The sequence below is a fragment of the Rattus norvegicus genome, chromosome 5, assembly GCF_036323735.1.
Source record: "Rattus norvegicus strain BN/NHsdMcwi chromosome 5, GRCr8, whole genome shotgun sequence".
NCBI lineage: Eukaryota > Metazoa > Chordata > Mammalia > Rodentia > Muridae > Rattus > Rattus norvegicus.
Window position 1 is genome coordinate 159391907 of NC_086023.1, and position 22813 is coordinate 159414719.

The window sequence follows — 22813 nt, forward strand, 5'->3', positions numbered from 1 at the left end:
GAGGACTGGTGAAGCGGTGACGGGGCCTTCGGAGCTGAGGTGGCTGCGGAGGTGGAGCCGAGTGAGCTTGAGGGACCGGCCTTGGGGCGGTGACCACTGGTCGGAGCGTGATCCCTAGAGGAGCTATGTGGGGGCGGGGCGTGGGTGCCGGGGCGGGACCCGAGGCCCGGAAGCGGACGGAACCAGGGGTCCAGCAATCCGCTAGCCATGGAGGAGGCTGACCGGCAACTCCTGCGGCGATGCAGGGTACGCCTTGTGCGCGAACTGCAAGTCGCGGAGCTGTGGGACGCTCTGCTGAGTCGTGAGCTCTTCACGCGCGACATGATCGAGGATATTCAGGTGCTCCCCCGCTCCCTTGTGTCCGCCGCTTTTCCCACGGCGCCGGTAGGGACTGGGAGGTCGCAGAGAGGTTCACTGAAGCCACCGCTACGGAGCTCCCGCCCTTTTCTCCCGCTTTGCACGGTGTGCAACCCAGGCCCTGGGAAACCATGGTGTGGGAACTCCATTTTTAAAACCTTCCACAATCCAGCTCTTTTAATCCTTCAGAAGAACCCAAGCACCTCTTTTGTGGAGTGCTCGCTAATGCCACTGTAACCCACACCTTGTTAGTAGTTTAGCCTCTCTGTAGAAGGGTCCTAAACACCCACTTTAGGTTTATACTGGCTCATTGTACTTGTCACTTGCCGTCTTTGAGCCTCAGTTTCCTGGGCTGTGAAATGCAACGGTGTCATCCTGTTCTAGGATGAATGAGATAACCAAGGTGAAGCACTTCTGTGGGGCCACAGCCCCAGGACCCATGTCTTTTTTTTTAGCTGGGCTTTTATCCAAGTGCATGCTTTATAAAGGATTTCAGAAAAGACGGACATTGATACAGGTACCACCGAAGAATACAATCAAACATTTGATTTTTAAAAAAAATACATTTGAGCTTCTTTGCTCCAGTTGATGCCTCACTGCAAGTCTGAAAAGGGAATATTTCTTTTTGAGAGGATATGAGTGTCAGGCCCTGGGGAACTGTCTAGAAAGCTGTCTCCAGCATCTGGATTGGAACCTAGTCTGGTCTAGTGAAGGAAAATAGAAGAAAGTGGTGTAGAGTCATGGGGTTAACTACCAGATAATAACAAAAGTAGTCTCAGGAACACTTTCGGAGGGGCCCATGCTGGCCAAGGAAAGTGGTTTGAAGGGAAAGCCCTAGTCTTCCAGAAGGCATATTAAGGAGGATCAGAAGCCGAACTGTGCAGGGAGGCACCAGCGGCCTCTGTCGTATTTCCTTCTCCAGCTAAGTGTGGTCAGAGCAGTGTCCGACCTAGTGTTGGCAGTGGCAGGCTGTTTGAAAGGAATGGTTTGTTCCTCTGGAATCCCAGCCCTCAGGAGGTAGAGGCAGGAGGATCAGGTGTTGGAGGGGATCCTTGGCTACATACAGAGTTTGAGATCGAGTCTCTGGAAACCAAAACCAAGGGCTGGAGAGCTGCCTCAGTTGTTAAGAGCTTTGATTTCAGTTTTCAGCACCCACATGGTGGCTCACAACTATAACTGTAGTCCCTGGGATCTGACACACTCTTCTGGCCTCCTTGGGCACCAGGCACACACAGTTGGCACATATACATCTAGATACACACACATATACCTACCTACCTACCTACATACATACATACATAGTAAATGTTTAAAAGCAAAACCAAAGCAAGAAGCTAGACATACAGTTTATTTGGTACAGTGCATGTCTAGTATTCGTGAATCCCTGAGTCTAACCCCTAGCCCTATAAAACCAGGCCTGGTGACTCTGGAGTCAGGAGAGGCAGAAGTTCAAAGGTCATCCTCAGCTATGAAGGAACTTGAAGGCCAATCTTGGCTACTTGAGAACTTTTCCTTCCCCCACACAAATATGAAAGTCCCCCCCCCCCAACAGAAACTTCTTTTCCTCCAAAAACAGAGATGTTGGAGATCTTGAATTCTACATTTAATTCTCTTATTTTAATGTTAGGAACAAGTTTAGAAAGTTTGAAGTACCTCGTCCAAACTACTGACCACCATTTTGCTACTTTTAGTAGGGCTAATTAGCACTTAGCACAGAGCTGGACAAACACACAGTAGGTGTCATTGACAAGCAAAGACTGCAGAGGGACATGAACTCAGTACACTGCTAGATTAGTTTCTGTCTATCTACCACAGGCATATTAAGGGGGATCAAAAGCCAAACTGCGCGGGGAGGCACCAGCAGCCTCTGTCCTTCTCCAGCTAAGTGTGGTCAGAGCAGTGTCGGACCTAGTATTGGGAATGGCAGACTGTTTGAAAGGAGAGACTTGTTCCAGGGGTGGTGGTACATACCTGCAGTCCCGGCACTCACAAGGTAGAGGCTAGGTGAGAAGCGGGAGGTAGGGTGACTGTAGATGTCACTGGATAATGAGTGTCTGGTTTTCTATCCAAACAGCGGGCAGGCTCTGGGTCTCGGCGGGATCAGGCCAGGCAGCTGGTCATAGATCTTGAGACTCGAGGGAGGCAGGCCCTTCCTCGCTTCATCTCCTGCTTAGAGGACACAGGCCAAGGCTCTCTGGCTTCATTCTTGCAAAGCAGTGGGCAAGCAGCCAAGCAGGATCCAGAAGCTGTTACACCCCTAGACCACCTGGTGCCTGTGGTCCTGGGACCAATGGGACTCAAATCAAAGGAGCAGAAAGTAGTGAAGCTGGACCCATCTCAGCCTGCCTTGGGAAACCTCACCCCAGTGGTGCTGGGGCCGGAAGAGCTCTGGCCTACTCGGCTCAGGCCAGAGGTTCTCACACCAGAAACACCCAGGCCGGTGGACATTGGTTCTGGCAGAGCTCATGATGTCTGTGAGTATCAAGAGAATGTTTGGCAGGTGGGTGCATTGAGGTTACTGGGGTGTGACTCTGGGTACTGCCCCGGTTGAGATTCAGGATTTAAATGTAACGTTTGTCTTAATGAACGCTCACAGGAGAGACGTGGACTCTTCCGATCAGTCTATAGGAGATGAAATTCTGACAGCCCATGTGAGAAGCAAGCGTCTGACTTGTATCCTCATTGTTACTCACAGTGTTTCCAGAAGGGGCCGTTGCTCAGGGATTGCCTTCGGGTTCTGGTGGGTGTCTGAAATTACCCACGCCCGAAAGGAGGTGAGGGGAAGCTGGCTGTCAGGACTCGGCCCTGCGCACACATATATTGCACGAAGCATACCCCTACCTCCCTCGGTCCTGCAAAGCAGATTTTGTTAGATTCAGCCCTGGCAGCGAGGAAGCAAAGCCCCGGGAAAGAGGAATGATTTGCCTAAGATGTCAAGGCAGCAGAATGTGGGGGAAATGCAACATGTCAGCCGTGTGTGTGTGTGTGTGTGTGTGTGTGTGTGTGTGTGTGTCTGTGCGCATGCATGCGCACACAGGGTTCTACCACCTTCACTGCCACATTACAGGATATTCTAGAATCCTAGGAGACCTTGCCTCTTCAGTCCATACCCGGCTCCTGCAATTGAGGGGACTGCTGTCCTGGTCTCCTTGACATTTGTCACTTTTCCTGTCTTTGAACATCATTAAAAATGAAACCGTACCTTAGTAGGAGCTCTGCTGAGTTTGGTGTGTTTCACCCATCATGCCTGTGTTCCTTCATGGTGCGGACCACAGGTCACTCTCTTTCATTGCCAGCTGATAGTTGCTCCTGCTCTGAATAACCTGGAGTTACAGACTTGGCAGGGCGGGAGCACAAGACACGGACTTGGAGCAGCAACCTTACAGAGGTCATGGAGGAAGGCTTGCTTTCTGTGGCATTTCTCAGCCTGCTTTCTTAACTCAGGACCACCTGCCCAGTCATGGCACTAACAACAGTGGGCTGGGCCCTCCCCTGTCAGTCACCATAGACTTGCCTACAGGCCAACCTCATGGAGGCATTTCTCATTGAGAGTTTCTCTTCCTGACTTGTATCGAGTTGATGTAAAATTAGCCCAGACCCTGTAACTTTTGAAGTCCGTTAAAGGGAAGAATCCTGAAGTTCTGAAGGTACAGTTGGCTGACCTAGAAGGATGAGGAATCGTTTCTGTGTGTAGTCACCTCATGACAGGAGGCAGATGATACAGGGGACCCATTGCCTATCTCCCTCTGGGGAATGTCATTTGGAATCATTAGGAAGAGCAGTCTGGACCTGAAACTTTCTGCTTTCTGGTAAAGTTTATTTTATTGACTTTGTGTGTGTGTGTGTGTGTGTGTGTGTGTGTGTGTGTGTGTGTGTGTGTGTGTGCACGTGAGTGAGTGCACACCTGCATTTGTGCATCGTTGCACACGTGTAGAGGCAGAGCACAGCCTCTGTGCTGGCCCTCCCTTCTACCTGGTTTGTGACAGACACTATTGTTCATTACTACTCGAGTCAGGTCAGGTGGCCTGTGAACGTCTTAGGGTCTCTCCTCTGCCTCCCATCTCAGTGTAGGGGTGTCTGCCTCCCATCTCAGTGTAGGGGTGCTGGGATTACAAGTGATTTCTACTACATCCAACTGTGTGCGGGTTCTGGGGATCCAGACTCCGGCCTTCTCAACCTTGTGTCCAATGCTTTACCCACAAGCCAATTCCTAGCTCCTCACGAGGGATTTGATGTCCTGTGGTGAATGTGTATTCTCAGTTGCAGCCCAGTTCTGAGGAGAAATGTTAATCCAGAGGGCTGGAGGTTGGTAAAACACTAAGTTAGCATGTGCTCTGACTTCCTCCTCTCTTTTAAGATTTGTTATTTTTATTCTATGTATATGGGTGTTTTGCCTGTGTGTGTGTATGTGTATGTACACATGATGTACATGGGTGTGTACTGCATACATGCCTGGTGCCCACAGAGGCTCACTAGGGTGCCATATCTCCTGAAACTGGACCTGACAATGATCCTGAACTGATCCGGATGTGTTTGCTGGGATTTGAACCCTGATCCTCTGCAAGAACGCTCTTGTGTGCTGAGCCACCTCTCTATCCCCTCACGCCACCTCCCTTGCTCCTTTCCGTGTGGCATTTTGTATGAATGGAATCATGGGCTCTGTATTTCAGTGGCTGCCTTGTTTGCTTTAACATAACCTCTTGCTCTCCGATTACCCAGGGCATTGTGGGTATCACGAGCAGGCTCCTCTTTAGGATATCCCCCAGAGTAGCTGAATCATAGTTTGAGGCTTTGGAATAAGACCTCAGTGAACATTTTTGGCCAACTCCTTACAAGGGTGTAAGTGTGTGTTTAACTTTGTTGGCAACTCTTAGATACTTTGCCATACTGTCGGTGTCACGTGACTCTATTCTAAAGATCCCACTTCTCTCTCACGGGAGCTGTCCACACAGCTCCTTGGCTTTTCCCAGATGAACCTCAACACCCCCATTTCTTCTTTCTCCCGTTTTCCCAGGTACTCCAGGGAAGATCGAGAGACATGCAGATATGGTGAGTCCTCATGTGATTAGGGTTGTTCCCCCAAGCCTGGCTGGCGAGTGCGGGTACAGTCAGCACTCTCCATGGCTCCTGACCCCAGCTGGAGCACTCTGTCCTGTCCGCCCAGCTGCCCCTGTAAAGTCAGAGCTCGAACCCAAAGAAGGGCTACAGCCTCTGGGGCGTCCACTCCAGGGCAAGCCACTCAAGCTATTCTCGAGTATACTTCACATATGTATTCTGTGGCTCCCATGTGCTGGGGACAAGGGGACAGCAAGACCACTCACCCTACAGAGCCCTGTGCTAGGGAGAAAATTAGGCAGAAGAATATTTAATTATTTTCAGACCCATGGGCTCAAACAGGCTGTGGAAAGAGGAAGTTCAAGGGCCCTGAGCCTGGGTGAGAGCTGCCTCAGGAGATCAGAGGCTGGGCCCTGGCATGAGACTGCTCTGAAAGAACCTTCCACATGACCCTCAGTTGAGCCCTGGGCCAGTCCCTCTGGGCGAATGTGTCTGGATTGGTTGTTTTTTTGTTTTTTGTTTTTTGTTTTTTTGCTTGTTTTTTTCATTTTGGGGGATGGGGAAGTTCAAGACAAAGTTTCTCTGTGTAGCCTGGTTTCCCAGCAGGAACTCACTCTGTAGACCAGGCTGGCCTGGAACTCACAGAGATCCGCCTTCCTCAGCCTCGAGAGTGCTGGGATCAAAGGTGTGGGTCACCATCCCCAACTCTTTGTTTGGTATTTTTAAGGAATTATTTTGTGTGTGTGTGTGTGTGTGTGTGTGTGTGTGTGTGTGTGTGTGTGTGTGTTCTGCCTACATGTACCACGTGTGTGCAGTGCTCATAAGCCTGAAGAGGGTGTCGCATCTCCTAGAACTGGAGTGACAGGAGGCTGTGAGCCACCATGTGGCACTGGAAATTGAATTGAAGTCCTCTATAAGAGCATATGGTGCTCTTAATTACTGCACCGTCTCTCCAGCCCCTTCCCCCCTCCATTTCTGTATTTTTGAAACTAGAATTTATTATTTAGCCCAAGATGTTCTAGAACTCAATATAAAGCCCCCAAATCACTTTGAACTCATGAAAATCTTCCTTCCCAACTTACCTGGTTTATGGGCTTTTTTTTTTTTTTTTTTTTTTTTTTTTGGAGGAGGGTGTTGTTTTGTTCCTTTGAGACAAAGTCTCTCTGTGTAGACTAGGCCTGAGCACAGAAGTCCACCCGCCTTTGCAATTCAAGTGTCGCCATTAACCGTGTGTGCCACCATGGCTGGCTGGGCTTTTGTGTGGGAGCCACTTAGCTGACGGTTTTCCACCCCCAAATACTAAGATGGCGTTCAGTTCTCTCAGGGAGTGGCACACACCTGGCGCTTGTCTGGCTCTTCCTGTGGGTTTTCTCACTGGAATGCTGGGTGGAGTCCGCACTGCCCCCCATGACGAGTGCTGGCACTCCAGACTTGACCACTTCCGTGAGATCCAGGAGTCCCTGCCTCTCCCGAGGGGTGCCCTGAACCCCCTGATGACACTGGAAACCTGTTGTTACACAGGCATACACCCTGGACTCGGATCCCTGTGGCCACTGCCTCATCATCAACAACGTGAACTTCTGCCCTTCCTCAGGGCTCAGCACACGCATTGGCTCCCACGTGGACTGTGAGAAGCTTCAGCACCGCTTCTGCTGGCTGCGCTTCATGGTGGAGGTGAAGAACGACCTGACTGCTAAGGTATAACCGCTGTCCCCCAAGGAACAATCCCCAGAGAAGCCTCTGTGTCCACAGGCCTGTGGAGGTGACCTGGGCAACTGGTGCAAGCATCAGATAGAGAGAGGAGGTCTGAGGACCGGCTTTCTTAATGCTGGCCATTTAACCTCTTATGCCTCGGTTTCCTGGTTTAGAAGCAAGAGTAATGGTCCCCACAGAGTCATTGTGGGGATTAAATGGCCAGTGACTAAGCACAGCACCAATGGTGGCGTCTGCTGACTGCGTCTGTCCCAGCTTCAGCACTGGGAGCAGAGTGCTGTGTCGTGGCCTTTGGCCGGATCCTGTAAGTCAGATCTCCATTGGAGCCCCTGCCTTAACTGTAGCCTTCCCTCCTAGAAAATGGTCACGGCTTTGATGGAGATGGCGCACCGCGACCACCGTGCCCTGGACTGCTTCGTGGTGGTCATCCTCTCTCATGGCTGCCAGGTAGGAGGCCTCTCTACAGCTCTGCCGTATCCCTGCCCCTCTGTGTTCGTGGCCCCTTAGCTTTGGGGAGGAAGCGGAAGTGGTGAGGCCTTTGTCCCTCCTGCTGTGTTTTCAGGGCCATGTGGTCCTCTAAGGAGTTGCCTTTGTGGGTGGGAGGGGGATGGGGAGGTCCTGTCCAGGATGGAGAAGGAGAACCTGTCTGCTCAGCCCTCCTCCCTGGTTCAGAAACCAAATGCAGCTGTCCTGGTTCTCTATGTCTGCTGTGTTCCATGGAGAATGTTCCAGGTCCTTTCCTATCGGGTGGGACACAGGACACTGGGACCCATCTGATGCTTTGGCCACTAACGTACTAATTTATCATGGCTAAGCCCCTACTCCTATCCGGGTCTTCGATCCTTCATGTTTTAAGTTGAGGGCTTGAGGGCCAGTGAGATGGCTTAGCGGATAAGGGTGCTGGCTGCCAAGCCTGACAACTTGGAGCCCACATGGTGTGGGGAGAGAGCTGACTCCTACAGACTGTTCTCTGACCCCCAACATGCATGGGGGTAGCCTATGCACAGACACTCAACAACAACAACAACACCACCAAGATAAATGCTGTTCTGTGTTTGGCTGCTTCAGAGGGTATGGAGGACCAGAAGGCTGACTGTGGAGGGCTAGGCGAGGCCTGGGAATCAGCATTTGTACAAGCCTATGGGTGACGTTGACACTGGTGGCATGGGGACAGACCGTCTACACACAGCTGACCTGCACTCAGGCTCCTTGGCTCCCATAGTTAAGTGAGTCTGAGTCCCTTAGAATAGACGCTGACCCGCCTGGTCCATCTTGGTTAGTCAGTGTGCCCGCCTAGGGCCCTCTCCACACAGAGCCTTCGGACAGGCCTCTGGATTTCTACCTAGAGTCTTTTGTAACTGAGGTATTTTGGTAACCACGGTACCTTGTCCTCTAGGCCAGCCACCTCCAGTTCCCGGGTGCTGTCTATGGCACAGATGGATGCTCTGTGTCCATCGAGAGAATTGTGAACATCTTCAATGGGACCGGCTGCCCCAGCCTGGGAGGGAAGCCCAAGCTGTTCTTCATCCAGGCCTGTGGTGGTGGTGAGTGGACTCGGGCCTCCTGTGAGCACAGTAGGCAGGGAAGGAGCCACTGCCTCTTCCCTTCCCCACCTCAGCCCCTCACTGCATTTATGGGATGCTCCACACACGTCACTGGCACACGCCACTGGTACATGTATAGTAGGACTTCCACCTCCCCACCAAAGGCCTAGCAACATCTGAGTTGGCTGCAGTGATGCCACAGGTCTGTGTGAGCTTGATCTCTTCAGTCCCAGAGTTCCCATAAAAACAGAATGGGGCAGGGGAGGTAGCTCCATCTGTAAAGTGCTTGCCATGAAACACGGAGCTCATGAGTGTGAGCCAGGCACGCACACATGTATACGCACACACATATGCTAACACATGCTAATATTCACACACACACACACACACACACACACACACACACACACACACACACACACACACAGAGCAAAGGAGATTCTACTGTCCCAGGGAAAGTGCACTGAGCCTCAAGGAGAAACTAAAGAATTTAACTCGTGGAATTCCCAGGAGCCCGGGGATGTGAGGGACTTCGAGGTTTTGCTTTGTGCTTGGTGCCTTACTGTTTTCTGTTGCTATAACTGAACACCACAGGCTAGGTAATACATAAGGAGGGAGGGTTATTCCCTCACGATCTGGAAGCTGAAAATCCAGAACCAGGGTGCTGGCTCTAGTGAGGGCTTGTCGAATTCTTGTCCAATTTCAATGTGGCAGGCAGCTTCCGGTGACAAGATAGTACCTGTGCTTGCTGCCACCACCGCCTCTCTCGCTCCCCCACCCACTCTCTCTCCTTATGACTTTTAAGAGAATTTGAACTTCTGTACTTACAAGATCACTGTAAACAGCCATGCCTGGGTATTTACATCCCAAATGTTGCCCCCAAAGAGTTATTTATTTATTTTGCATGAGTGCTCTGTCTGCATGTACACCTGCACACCAGAACAGGCATCAGAACCCAGTATAGATGGTTGTGAGCCACCATGTGGTTGCTGGGAATTGAACTCAGGACCTCTGGAAGAACAGATAGTACTCTTAATCGCTGAGCCATCCCTCCAGGCCATACTTTTAATCCCAGCACTCAGAAAGCAGGGACAGGTGGATCTCTTGAGTTCAAGGCCAGCCTGGTCTACGTAGTGAATTTCAAGCCAACCAAATCTGTACAGTGAGACCCTATGTCTTAGTTAGGGTTTCACTGCTGTGAAAAGACAGACACATGACCAAGGCAAATCCTATAAAGGCCAACATTTAATTGGGACTGGCTTACAGTTTCAGAGGTTCAGTCCATTATTGACATGACAGGAAGCATGGCAGCATCCAGGCTGACATGGTGCTGTAGAAGGAGCTGAGAGTTCTGCATTTTGATCCAACTGCAGCCAGAAGAGATTCCCAGGCAGCTAGGGGGAGGGTCTATTACACACTGGGCAGAGCTTCTAAGCCCACCCCCACAATGATGCACTTCCTCCAACAAGGCCACACTTCCTGATAGTGCCACTTCCCATGGGCCAAGTATATTCAAACTACCACAGCCTATCTCAAAAATAAATAAGAGGGGTTGGGGATTTAGCTCAGTGGTAGAGCGCTTGCCTAGTAAGCGCAAGGCCCTGGGTTCGGTCCCCAGCTCCGAAAAAAAGAACCAAAAAAAAAAAAGATACAGCAAACCTCTGACTTTGACATTACATGCTTTTGTTTTGTTTTCCAAGCCTGGAACCTGCTGCTCTTTCTTACAAAGCACAAATAAACCAGCAAACAAACAAATCTAGGTGCCTGGGAAATGGTTCAGTGGTTAAGCACTGCTGCTGTTCTTTTTTTTTTCTTTTCTTTTTCTCGGGGCTGAGGACTGAACCCAGGACATTGCGCCTCCTAGGCAAGTGCTCTACCACTGAGCCAAATCCCCAACCTCACTGCTGCTGTTCTTATAGAGAGAGGACCAGAGTGTGCTGTCCAGCACCTAAAACTGCTTGCACCTTTAGGCCCAGGGCATACAGTTCTCTTTTCTTACTCGCCTCCCCACCCCAATATGCTCACACATTCACATACACATATCCACATAAATAAAACTTGATACTTTTATCTTTTTTCTTTTACTCTCAAGCAACTGAAATTAAAGGATAAAAACATTTTGAATTTTTTTTTTAAATCTAGAATTAGTGACACTCAACTGTAATCACATTTGGGAGGTGGAGGCAGAAGAATCAGGAGTTCAAGGCTACCCTCAGCTACGTGGTGAATTTGAGGCTAGGATGGACTATATAAGAACCTGTCTTTTAAAAAAAAAAGTCCTGGGGTTGGGGATTTAGCTCAGTGGTAGAGCACTTGCCTAGGAAGCGCAAGGCCCTGGGTTCAGTCCCCAGCTCCGAAAAAAAAGAAAAAAAAGAAAAAAAAAAAGTCCTCATCCTTGGAAGCTAAAACAGGAAGATTACCTGAGTCCAGGAATTTGAAAACAACCTGGGAAACAAGGAGAGTGTACGTGTGCGCACACACGTGTATACACACACTCATGCACTCACACATATGCACACCTAAGAACAAAACAAATGAATTTGTTTTAGCACACTAGGACCTCTGACATCCTGTCCAGGAGTCTCTTCTATGGAGGCCCTGGGCTTCTGGCTGTCTGCCTTGTCCCTGCACCCGAGCTTCCAGTGAAGTGACCGCTGTGAGCCAGGGGGCTGTCTGGCTCGCCCTAGGGACAGGGCACACCCCCATGTCCTGTAACACAGGTTCTGTGGATACTTGGCCCCATTCTGTTTGGGATCAACTAGGGGAACAGGCCTTAGGCATTCAAGAAGTATTTATTTAGCACCTTGTGTATACAACAGAAGAGAGAGGGTGTGACCCTTAGATTTTATAATTTAACGTGAACAGTATAAGTCGCTACAGGATTTATGCTTTTAGGCTGACAGTGAAGGATTCAGGATGTGTCAGTAAATCCTGGATTGGTCACTAACTCACTGCATAGCCCTGGGCCTTCATCTGCAGAAGTCTCAGTGAATGGGGGTCATAATACCGGATGCTCGAGTTATACATATGCAGCACCCGCCCAGCTCCTTTAAATAACTGAGAACCGCCAGGCGGTGGTGGTGCATGCCTTTGATCCTAGCACTCTGGAGGCAGAGGCGGGTAGATCTCTCTGAGTTTGAGGCCAGTCTGGTCTACAGAAGTTCTAGGACAGCTCAGGCTACACAGAGAAGCCCTGTCTTGAAAACCGAAAACAAACCAAGGCCAAACAAAAACCATAAAACAAAACAACCCTGAAATCCCATATACCCCCCACTACCTCCAGGGCTCAGGGGTACCCGCACATCCCCCTCTTGTTGCCAGTGCTCTTTGGTCTAATGTTGACATCCTGGAGGGAGTAGTTGAGCCCTCCAGCCATGGAGATGCCCCCTTGTTCACCCTATTTCTGTTCTAGGGTGTTTTGAGATGATGTTCCAAACCCAATCCCTGAAAGACGCAGAGAGAACAAGGAACAGAGCTGTATGGGATGCCACAAACTCCCAGGCTCCCAGGACAGCTCCCTGTTTGCTTGTCGCCTCTCCCACCCCCCATCCCCTCACCCCCCACCCTGTTTTCAGTAACAAGTAGGATTCTTTCTTTTGGTTCTTTTTTTTTTTTTTTTTTTTTTTTCCGGAGCTGGGGACGGAACCCAGGGTCTTGCGCTTCCTAGGCAAGCGCTCTACTGAGCTAAATCCCCAACCCCAACAAGTAGGATTCTGGTCCCACACACATGACTGGTGCTACTCTTCAGACTTCTTAGCAGGGTCATCAAGGCCTTTGATGACCCAGACTCTGCCACTGTGCTTGCCTACCCATTCCTTTGCACAGCCTTCCCAGAATGCTCCAGGCTCCTGGTTATTAATTTCTTTTTTTTTTTTTAAGATTTATTTTATGTATATGAGTACACTGTCACTGTCTTCAGACACACCTGAAGAGGGTATTGGATCCCATTACAGATGGTTGTGAGCCACCATGTGGTTGCTGGGAATTGAACTCAGGTCCTCTGGAAGAGCAGACGGTGCTCTTAACCACTGAGCCATCTCTCCAGCCCCTGGTTATTAATTTCTTGATTTGTATATTTTGAGATGTAACCCTGGCTGTCCTGGAACTCACTGTATAGACCAGACTGTCCTCAAACTCATAGCCATCTGCCCACCTCCACAGGGGATCAAAGGTGTAGACCACCACACCTGACTGTTTTGGTTTTCTGTCTTATGCATATGGGTGTTTTCATGTATGTTCTGTGGACCACATGGGCACAGGGGCTGTGACAGCCAGAGAGGCCATGAGATCACTTGGCACTGCAGTTGGAACAGGCTGTGAGCTGCCATGTGGATTGGAACCAAACCTGGATTCTCTGCAAGAGCCCCCAGTGCGTTCACCCGCTGGGCCATCTCTCCAGCCCCGACTCTCCTATATCTCTGCATATAGTTTATTCCCATTGCCCCCAGGAAGTCTTCCCTGTTGCCCCCTTCCTTGACAAGGCTGATCCCAGCACTTGGGAAGCAGAAGCAGGAGGGTCTGTGAGTTCCAGGGTAGGTAGTCTTCATAGTGAGTCTCAAGACAGCCAGAGCTAGAGAGAGAGACCAAAAAAAAAAAAAAAAAAAAAAAATTTCAGGCTCACCTGGGCTACATGAGATCCTGTCTACCCTCCTAAATTATTCCCCCTTTTGGAATTCTAGTCTTTTCTTTGTCTAGCTCTGTCTTTGCCAGGAAGTATGACCTGTGTTTAATGCTGTTGCCACCTGGTGGTGCCATGTCACCTATGGACAGAAACAATGCCATCCCTGCTCCTGCCTGGCTAGGTACCCTGTTTACACACATGCAGACGCCAGCCCAGGGTTTTGTTCGCTCTACTGTTGCTGTTTTCAGAGTCACTATTTTCATTTAAAAGGTGACGTGTCACCTACCCTCTGTAGGTGTGGCATAGAACCAGGCTTTGAAAATGCCCCCCAGAGCCAGTAATGGATGTGGTGCTGTCAGTGTGTCATACAGTGTGACGCCCTTGAGGAGAACCCGGTGTGGCTCAGACATGCCCCGCTGTCAGTCCTGGGGGAATGCCTCCTGCTGGACGTTGGTATGGGGGGTCAGCCTTGCCTGTAGACATATTTGTCCTCACCTGGGGCTCAGCCTTCCTATACAGTTTGCAGACAGAATGACACATGAACAGACATGTGGCTGGTGTCTCTGTCTGTCTCGTTCTTCTGCTTTCCCATGTCACCTCCCAACAGTGGCCACCACCTTTCAGCTCCCGCTAGTCAAGGGATCTCCGTAGAGGGCCTTGGGCTGCACTGCGCTATTTCCTTAGGAAATTGTGGGTTGATAAGAGGTGTACACATTGACACAGATCTTGTTAGCTGCGATGCGTGTATGTACGCCCACACACATAAAATGTAGCCTGTATGTTCACACTTGTGCATGGTCGTGGAGGTCAGAGGGCAACTTGGAGTCAGTTCTCTCCTTCCACCCCGTGGGACCCAGGCTTGGCCGCAGGTGCCTGTGCCTTCTGAGCCATTTTGTCAGGCCCCCCTTTTTGGTATAGTTTGGATTCTCTGTTTTGGGGTACTATAAAATAATTAGGGTATTAATTAGGGTAGCTTAAAAGATACCAGTGATTGGGCCTGTTAGCACAGACCTGTAATCTCGGCTCTTTAGGAAGCCAAGGCAGGGTGATCAAAGCTCAAAACCAGGCCCCGGAGAGATACATCAGCAGCTAAGAGCACATGCTGTTGCAGGGGACGCTGTTCAGTTCCCAGCACACACGTGGGCAGCTTCCTGTAACTGCAGGTCCAGGAGATCCGACACCCTCTTCTGGCCACTGTGGGTAACTGTACTTATGCACATACCCTACCTCCACACATACTGTGTTTATGCCTTTAATCCCAGCACTTGAGAGGCAGAGGCAAGTGAATCTCTTGTGAGTTCAAAGCCAACCTGGTCTACATATTGAGTTCCAGGCCAGCCAGGATTGCATAAGTGAGACCCCATCTCAAAACAAGCGTGCCCCGTCATATCCAGTTTCTGTTTCCTTCCCGGATGACAGAGCTCACATGTGAAGCCTTCCAGTCCAGACCTTTTCCTTTACAGAAGCACCCTGTGCTGAAGTGACATTCATGACGTTAGGTGACTGTTTTCTGCTTCCTGCAGAGCAGAAAGACCATGGCTTTGAGGTGGCCTTCACTTCCTCTCAAGACAAGGCCTTCGACAGTGACTCTGAGCCAGATGCTGTCCCATACCAGGAAGGCCCAAGGACCTTGGACCAGCTGGACGCAGTGTCAAGTTTGCCCACCCCCAGTGACATCCTTGTGTCCTACTCCACCTTCCCAGGTGAGCTCATCTGTGCAGCCGCCCCTAGCCCAGGGCAGCTGTGCCCTGAGGTGGTGTTTCTGCCAGGCACAGCCTATGGGGTCCTCATCAGGTTCTTTACCTCTCCCAGCCCCACCTCAGGCTGAAGTAGGCAAGGCATGAGGATTAAGAGCAGTAATCCTAGCTGAGGTTGTCTTGGGGAATACACTGGGAGGGTGGGGGTGGGGCACTAGTACTTCCCTCAGCTCAGTGCCTGGCATAAGGTGGTAAGGTGCATCCTTCAACCTTCTTGAGACCCCTGGCTTCTCAGAAGCTGAGAAAGAAGGAGACACAGCCAGTCAAGTGGTATTGAGGGTGAAGGCTAGCAGGGAGCCAGGAAGATGGGGTCACCCTTGCCACGTGCCAGTGAACCACAGTCTGGATCTGGCCACAGCCTGCACACTCCGCCAAGGACTGTGCCCCTCTGCTTGGCAGTGGCAGACGTCAACCTTCCCCCTCCTGTAGGTTTTGTCTCCTGGAGAGACAAGAAGAGCGGTTCCTGGTACATCGAGACCTTGGATGGTGTCCTGGAGCAGTGGGCTCGCTCGGAAGACCTGCAGTCCCTCCTTCTCAGGGTGAGCAATTCTTCCTGAGGGCAGAGAGGCCTGCAGAACAGGGCAGCAGGCCCTAGCCAGATGCAAAGACTGACAGAGAATCAGGGAGTGCTTTGCCTCTCAAATGAGGAAAGTGACCATGGTGGTGACGTTGGTCCTGTTTGCAAAGTGTCATCTTCCCTGCCTACTTAGAGGCAGATGCCCAGACACAGATGAGAGTGATCTTAAGGGCCAGGTGGGCTGGCTCAGTGGCAAAAGTGACTCCCTGAACCCCATGCCAGTCCCCGCCACATGCTCTCTTTTTAAATAGGGTCTCATGTAGCCCAGGCTGGCCTAGGCCTGTAGTGGGCAATGACCTTGAACTTTTGATCCTCTTGTCTTTACTTCCTGGGTGCTGAAATTGTAAGTGTTGACTGCCACACCCAGTTTATGCAGTGCTGGGGGCCAGTGGAGCTACATCTCCACCCCATGTCATCAACTCTCGACTGTACTGTTCGGCATTGCGATACTGTCCTAGTGTGTCCCCTTCCTGCAGGCCTCAGTGAGAAGGGGGGGGGGCATAACAGCCCGTCCCCTTTCAGGGCATTTGTTCTCCATGTGGACCCTGAGGGTTTGCTCAGATACACACTCTGGGGGTATAGGGGTCACTTCTGGTCCTGAAATGGACCCTACAGGGCAGGGGACAGCCAGGGCCAAGCAGGACACATGTGGTCTCTGGGTCATCTTTCCCCATCTTTCTTGCCCCCTCCCTCAACTTTTCAGTCCGATTAGAACTGAATTTTTGCATAAGAAAACTTGACCAGGTGGTGGTGGCATATATCTTTAATCCTCGCACTTGGCAGTCAGAGGCAGGAAGATCTCCCAGTCCAAGGCCAGCCTGGTCTACAGAGTGAGTTCCAGGACAGCCAGAGCTACATAGAGAAACCCCGTCTGAAACAAGACCAAACCAAACCTTGAATTTTCCATTCTTTTACAAAGCTAAGGGGTTTGTTCTATGACCCACCTCAGCAGGTTGTAGGTGGAGTCGTCTTCAGACGTCCCCTTCAGTGGCCCTCTCTGTGGGGCCCCTCCTCAGCCCTTGCCTCAGTCAAGGCCCCTGTACTCACAGATTACCGCTGTGCTTCTGTTTTGCAGGTCGCCAATGCTGTTTCTGAGAAAGGGGTTTATAAGCAGATTCCTGGCTGTTTTAACTTCCTCCGGAAGAAGCTGTTCTTTAAAACTTCATGAGTCAGGGGCTGCTCTCTGCCTCATTTTTCTCCCAAAAGCCTTCATGGCCTGGAGTAGGCCAAGGTCAGAACTGTCCCGTGAAGCAAGGATTTCGAACTGGGGCAGGCTGCTCTTCCCCGTTTCCCATGCAGACAGGCTCCTAGCAGCTTCCAGGTTGGAGGAGACGTGGGACGGTGGGAGGGGAGGAACAGAGTACTGTGGATGCTGCCTGGCCGCTTCATCTGTGGTTAGGGACTGTGGCCTGGGACCCCCAGGCCTCTCTAGAACAGGGCTTCTCTGCCGATGTACCACGGACACATGAGGTTGTGTAATCCTGTCATGGGACTGCCCCGTGTGTTGTAGTGTTTTGAGCTGTCTCTGGTCTCCACCTGAGCACCCCTCCTGAGTTCTGCCAACCAGACATGTCTTCAGGCATTGTCATGTGTGCCCTGGGGGACATTACAGCACCCCCCTCCCAGGGCCATCGCCCACAGGGGTCTGTGGCTGCAGACACCAGCATCACTGCTTCCCAGACCCACAGTCCAGCTGGCCCAGTGTGAATACCTGGATCTGGACTGCGTCTCATCAAAGTTTCCAGAAGGGTTAATTCTTCCTTGAGCACAGTATTTATCCTTAAACAATAAATCTTAGGCAAAAGGACTGTCTTTTGCCTGTATCATCCCCACCCTCACTCTGCTCTTCCTACAATGGAGACTAGCTTTTTCCTGAGTATTTCTCTGTGTTCCAAGGTCTCGGCCTGAGCCCAGGAGTTGACTGAGGTGGGAGCCAGAGTCCCCACTGATCAAGTCTCCTGTCTGTTGGTTACCCTAGTGGGGACACCTGGACAGTGTCTCCCAGTGTCTTCCTTGCTAAGTGAGCCTGGTCCTCCAGTGGCAGTGACCGGGCAACAGTGACATGTTGGCCTCCCCTGGGAAGGGTACCATCCCCGTCTTTAAAGCTGTTCTGACTTCATTCTGGTTTCCTCTGGTCTTTGCTGTGTGAACATTCACTTGACCGTAGATGGTAAGGGTGCCAAGCCTTGTTTGTTTATTTTTGAACCATGCTCTGACTTTGTAGCCCAGGCTAGCCTCAAAGTCTCCATCCCACTGCTCCCGAGTACAGGGATGATAGCTTGTCACTGCCGCAGGTTGGGCCACAGGTGTTGCTTCCAGGGCCCTGGTTAGGGTGTCGGGTTAATAAGACAGACGCATCCCATGGTGTGATTCCTAAGTCACTTTATTACTGTGTCCCTTCCGTGCGTTCCCAAGGTGACAGTCACAGAGATGCCTTTGCTTAGTTCTTTGCAATCACCTGCAGGACACACAGGAGAGTGACGTTAAGCTGAGGGCTGAGCACTGAGTTCAGTGACTTCTCAGGGCCAAGAGGTGCGGTCGCAGTTTTCCCCTCCTGTCAAGAAGGGTCTTGGCCCAGAGTCCTGCTTGGGCGTCAGGCCCGGAAGCCGGGAATCGATTACAAGCCAAATGTACAGATGGGTGTGGTTTTTTGATGTAATTTGTTTCTTTGTTTTTTTTTTTCTGAGACTGGGTCTCCCTGGGTAGCCTTGGCTGTCTTGGAACTCACCACATAGACGAGACTGGCCTTGAACTCACAGAGATCCGCCTGCCTTTGCCTCTGAGTACTGGTATTAAAAGTGTGCACCTCTACACAGGCCTATTTGTTTCTTAAACTTACTATTTGAGGCACTAATGTAGTGTATGGGGTGAGGCTCTCACTTATCTCCCATGACCAATTAGCAGGATCAAATACTTTTTTTGGGTGTGTCTTCCGTGCTGAGATGGAGCCCGGGGTCTTACATTCTATGCACCTGTTCTACTACAGAGCTACACAATAACTCTTAACCCTTGGGCTTCTTTTTTTTTGGTGAGCTGGTTTTCTCATAACTCAAGATGGCTTCAAAGTTGCTATGTAGCCAAGGATGACCTTGAATTCCTGACCCTCCCCCCTGCACCTATGCTGGGTTCCTCCCGTGCTTCTGACATGCAGGTTCTATAACCAGCTGAGCTTCAGGTTTTTGTAGCACAAACACACAGAGCACAGGGATCTGTGTCTGAGGTCGCTCACTGCAGCAGTGTGGGCAGCCGTTCAGAACAGAACCCAGAGCCAGGTGACAGGCTCGCACATTTAATCCCAGCACAGGCAGGGCAGGAGGCAGGAGGCAGAGGCAGGTGGATCTCTGTGAGTTTGAGGCTCGCCTAGTCTACAGGGTGAGTTCTAGGGCAGCCAGGGCTACACAGAGAAACCCGGTTTCGAAAAACAAAAACAAAACAAAAATCAGGACCCAGAATAAACGTCTCTAGTGATGTTTGTGCTGAAGACACTTCACAGTTCACAATGACCACTGAGTTCATTAAACAAATAAAATGTGACTGTCGTGGCTTTTGTTAGAAGACAATCTACACAAGTAGTTGTGGGAGTTTCTTTGTTGTTTGTTTTGAGGCTGGGACTCACTATGTAGCCTAGGCTGGCCTCATTACCACCATGCCTGGCTGGTTTTGAGAACAGGGTCTCATGTAGCTCAGGCTGGCCTTAAAACAATCCTCCTGCCTCTGACTCCCAAGTACTGGCCATTATACATCTGTACCCCACGTCTGGCAATACAGGACTTTTTGGTTTGGTTTTGTATTTTTGGCTTATGCACACAAGGCCCAGATGAACACATAGCATATAATTCACAGTGATTGCCTCTGTAGAGTGGGACAAAGGTGAAAGCCAGGGGATCTTCGTTATTTGCGTGATACGCTCCTATGTTCCTTTAATAAGCAATATTTTTATATTGCTGGAATTTTTCAGTGGTCATTTGCCAAAAGGATGAATGCCGGGGTCATTTGTGCCTTTTGTTGGCTGCTTGTTGGCCTTGGCTCATCACCTAAGGCTGTCTAGGCAGGTGTGCTCTGAGGCACCCCCTCAGGGTTGCAGCTGTTTGTACACACACACACACACACACACACACACACACACACACACACAGAGCCTTGGGCTGGGACCTTGTGAGGCTCCTATTGTCTCCTCTGCAGCTTCTCCAGGGACAGCTGGCTGCTCAGCGCTCCACCCCTGCCTGTCCTGTCCTCCCCTCCTAGTCCCCCAGCATTCTCCCCCAGTGGCTGCTCTCCCAGGAATGCAGGAGCTCCGCCCAGGTAACCAGCAAGTTTTGCTTTCCCCTTTTCGTCTTCCTGACTCCTACCCTCGGCCATCTGCCTTGCTGTGCCGCCTGTGGCTGGGAACAGCAGGTGCTGGGACAACAGGTCATGCTTTGGGTCCCGAAGGTGCTGCCAGTCTCAGCTGTGAGCTAACTAATGCAGCAGCTGGGACCACAAAAGACATCTGAGGAGCTGGCTGAGACAAAGGCCAGAAGCATCTTCCCAACCAATCACCGCGGCTCCTTTGAAATGCTCTAAGCTGGCTTTAGAGTCCCCTCTGTCAATTTTTTTTTTTTTTTTGGTTCTTTTTTTTCGGAGCTGGGGACCGAACCCAGGGCCTTGCGCTTCCTAGGTAAGGGCTCTACCACTGAGCTAAATCCCCAGCCCCTCTAACTTACTTTTAAAAGAGCAAAATCAATTTTAAAAAAGATTTAAAAAAAGCATTTACTTGCTGTGTGCGCATGTGTGTACCACGGGACACCCGGGACTGAACTCAGGCCATCTATAAGGCTTGACCCCAAGCCCCTCTATCCCACTGGTCCATTTCTGAGCCCTGACAAACTTTCTTGGGAGCTCTGGGGTCGAGTCTAGCTGTGTGCGGAACAGACCCAGCAGACAGACAAAAGACTGAGAAGCGGGCAGGTGAGAGCCGGCAAACTTGGAAGCTCCCTCAGGCTGGCTCTGACAGCCGGCTCCCTCAGGCACTCGCTCACAACTGCCGCTTCATATCTGGTTTTCCAGCAGTCTAATTCAATTTAAGGTTCCCTGCACACCGAGCTGGAGATAATGAGCCAATGGCAGCTTCCCTTCTTCATGGGCGCTGCCACACGAGCCAACACCCTAGTCATTCTGTCGGACACCGGGCTGTACCCCCTGAGGAGTCTGGCTCGGTTCAAGTCCCATTTTACAGAAAAGCAAACCAAGGGGGCGGAGTTAAATACACCCTATGGGCAGAGTCCTCCCCCTTCCCAGCATTCCTCTGCAGACTCCATGTTCCTTCATCCTCACCCAGGGCCCCTTGACTGCCAACTTCCTCCTGCTCTGCTGCCTCCCTGACTGCCCCTGTGTCCTTAACTGCTCTGACTAGCCAGCGTGCCTCTGGGTTCCTCCTGTCTCTGCTTCTCCAGCACTAGGATAACACTGGCTACCACGCTTGGCTTTTTACATGGGTCCTGGGGATTGATCTGCGGCCTTTGTATTTGCGAGGCACGCACTTTATAACATTCCCTCTGTTATTCTTTTAATAATTTGGGATTATTATAGTAAAAGGGAAATCGAGCTTCCAGAAGAGGACTTTCTGGGGACACACAGGCACAGAAGATTAACTTATGCCGGGGAGTGGCCCAACATAGAACCGAATAGTCCTTTGTCCCGGGGCAGATGAGACAGTTGGCCTTGAGGGAGTTGGGGGAGCACTCTTCAGGGGAATTAAGTGCTAAAAACTAAGGTTGTAGGGGTCTCAACCTGGGTGTGGGCTTTGCAGATAAATATCACTGACAGCACTGGAGGGTCCACACCAGTGGGACCATATAAAGAGATGAGATCCACTTGCTGCCCCTGGGAACCCCAGCGGGTCTCACGGTGGGCGGGCCGTGGGCTCAGGGATGACAGTTCTTACCGAGTTGATCCAGTCGATGTAGTTGGAGACCCTGGTGAAGACAGATGGCTTACGGGGGTAGTTGCAGCCCAGAGTGGAGCCAAAGCTCACAATACCGTGCACCTGCCACTGGCCATTAGATGCCTGGCAATTCAGTGGTCCGCCGGAGTCCCCCTGAGGAAGCCAGAGTGGGGCGTGAAGAGAGGAAGAGGGTGCCCAGTGGGCCCTATTGTTCTACGAGGTCACTGTCCTCAGGAGCTGGTATTCACTTTTTGGATACTGAGCCTCACAACGTGCCTCTCCTGCTTCAGCCTCATAAATGCTGCCATTACAGGCGTGGACTATCATGTTGGCATCGCTCGCCACTTATTAATTAATTTATTAATTAAAAAAATCAGGGTCTTTCCATTTAGCGCAGGCTGTGCTAAACTGTGCAACCCTCCCTAGTGCTGGGGTGGTAGGTATGTGTCCCAAGTTGGCAGCTATGCCCTTTCTATGCCTTTTCTTGTTTCACTCTCATGAGAGCGCGTCAGTCAGTCCAGCGGAAGCTTTTCTGGTTCACAAGAGAAGGCAAAACTGTTCAGAGGCCCGAGGGAGACCATGGAGTGAGTGAGTGAGTGTGTGTCTGTCTGTCTGTCTGTCTGTCTGTCTGTCTGTCTGTCTAGTAGTCAAGACACTGACTGCATCTGAAGGTGTGGGGGCTCCCTTCCCCCTTTGTCTTCCTCTGCAGAATCTGCCTGTACCAAGTCCTTCGGTTCCTGACACTGTCTTTAAGTAGATTTCTGTAGCAGCTACCAAAGGGGCTATCTTGGGCCGTTTACTGTGGGATGACAGTAATGGGAGACCTGGATGAGATTCAAGAAAGACTAAAGACTTCCCAGCAGGGCTGGAGAGATGGCTCAGTGGTTAAGACTCCTGACTGCTCTTCCAGAGGTCCTGAGTTCAATTCCCAGCAACCACATGGTGGCTCACAACCACCTGTAATGAGATACCCTCTCCTGGTGTGTCTGAAGACACCTTCAGTGTACTCATATAAATAAGTCTTAAAAAAAAAAAAGATTTCCTAGCAGTTAGGCAAAGAGAATGCTACAGGGCAATGGTACTTACAATATTTTTCTGGGGACAACGAGAACGAAGGCCAGTTTCTGGAATGTTCCAGAACAATTAACAGGGTTCCAGCCCAGGAAGGAGGGAGAAGATGAATCCTAGGACACCCCACTACCCCAACTCCCCCTATGCCACATCCACGCCATGTTTTGCTGTAGACTGAGACACCCGATTGTGGAT

The 22813-nt window shown here is 50.8% G+C and overlaps 2 protein-coding genes across 4 annotated transcripts in view; one reads left to right on the forward strand and one right to left on the reverse strand.

The window, feature by feature from the left end:
• Casp9 (caspase 9) lies at positions 1-18435 on the forward strand. Of its 2 annotated transcripts, none has more exons than XM_039110693.2 (9): positions 1-61; positions 2432-2831; positions 5372-5406; positions 6934-7110; positions 7483-7572; positions 8522-8669; positions 14814-14993; positions 15477-15586; positions 16700-18435. In XM_039110693.2, the coding sequence occupies exons 2-9, from the start codon at positions 2648-2650 to the stop codon at positions 16790-16792; spliced, it is 1017 nt and encodes a 338-aa protein (XP_038966621.1). In that variant the 5' UTR covers positions 1-61; positions 2432-2647; the 3' UTR covers positions 16793-18435. The 2 variants fall into 2 exon arrangements, with proteins under 2 accessions (XP_038966621.1, NP_113820.1); NM_031632.2 differs by lacking the exon at positions 1-61 and adding an exon at positions 168-339 and having other exon boundaries at positions 16700-17743.
• Positions 17994-22813, reverse strand: part of Cela2a (chymotrypsin like elastase 2A) — a 10383-nt gene continuing 5563 nt past the window's right edge. Inside the window, 2 exon segments of one of the 2 annotated variants that reach the window (NM_012553.2) lie at positions 17994-18082; positions 21548-21700. In NM_012553.2, coding sequence (NP_036685.1) covers positions 18065-18082; positions 21548-21700 — 171 coding nt within the window. In that variant the 3' untranslated portion in view covers positions 17994-18064. 2 annotated transcript variants of the gene reach the window in all.

Bases quoted from the DNA above. Each gene is read 5' to 3' on its own strand.
- Casp9 (NM_031632.2), top strand. From the start codon at position 208: ATGGAGGAGGCTGACCGGCAACTCCTGCGGCGATGCAGGGTACGCCTT. The intron at 2,832-5,371 runs GTGAGTATCAAG...CCGTTTTCCCAG, and splicing joins TGGCAGAGCTCATGATGTCT to GTACTCCAGGGAAGATCGAG. The intron at 14,994-15,476 runs GTGAGCTCATCT...CCCCTCCTGTAG, and splicing joins GTCCTACTCCACCTTCCCAG to GTTTTGTCTCCTGGAGAGAC.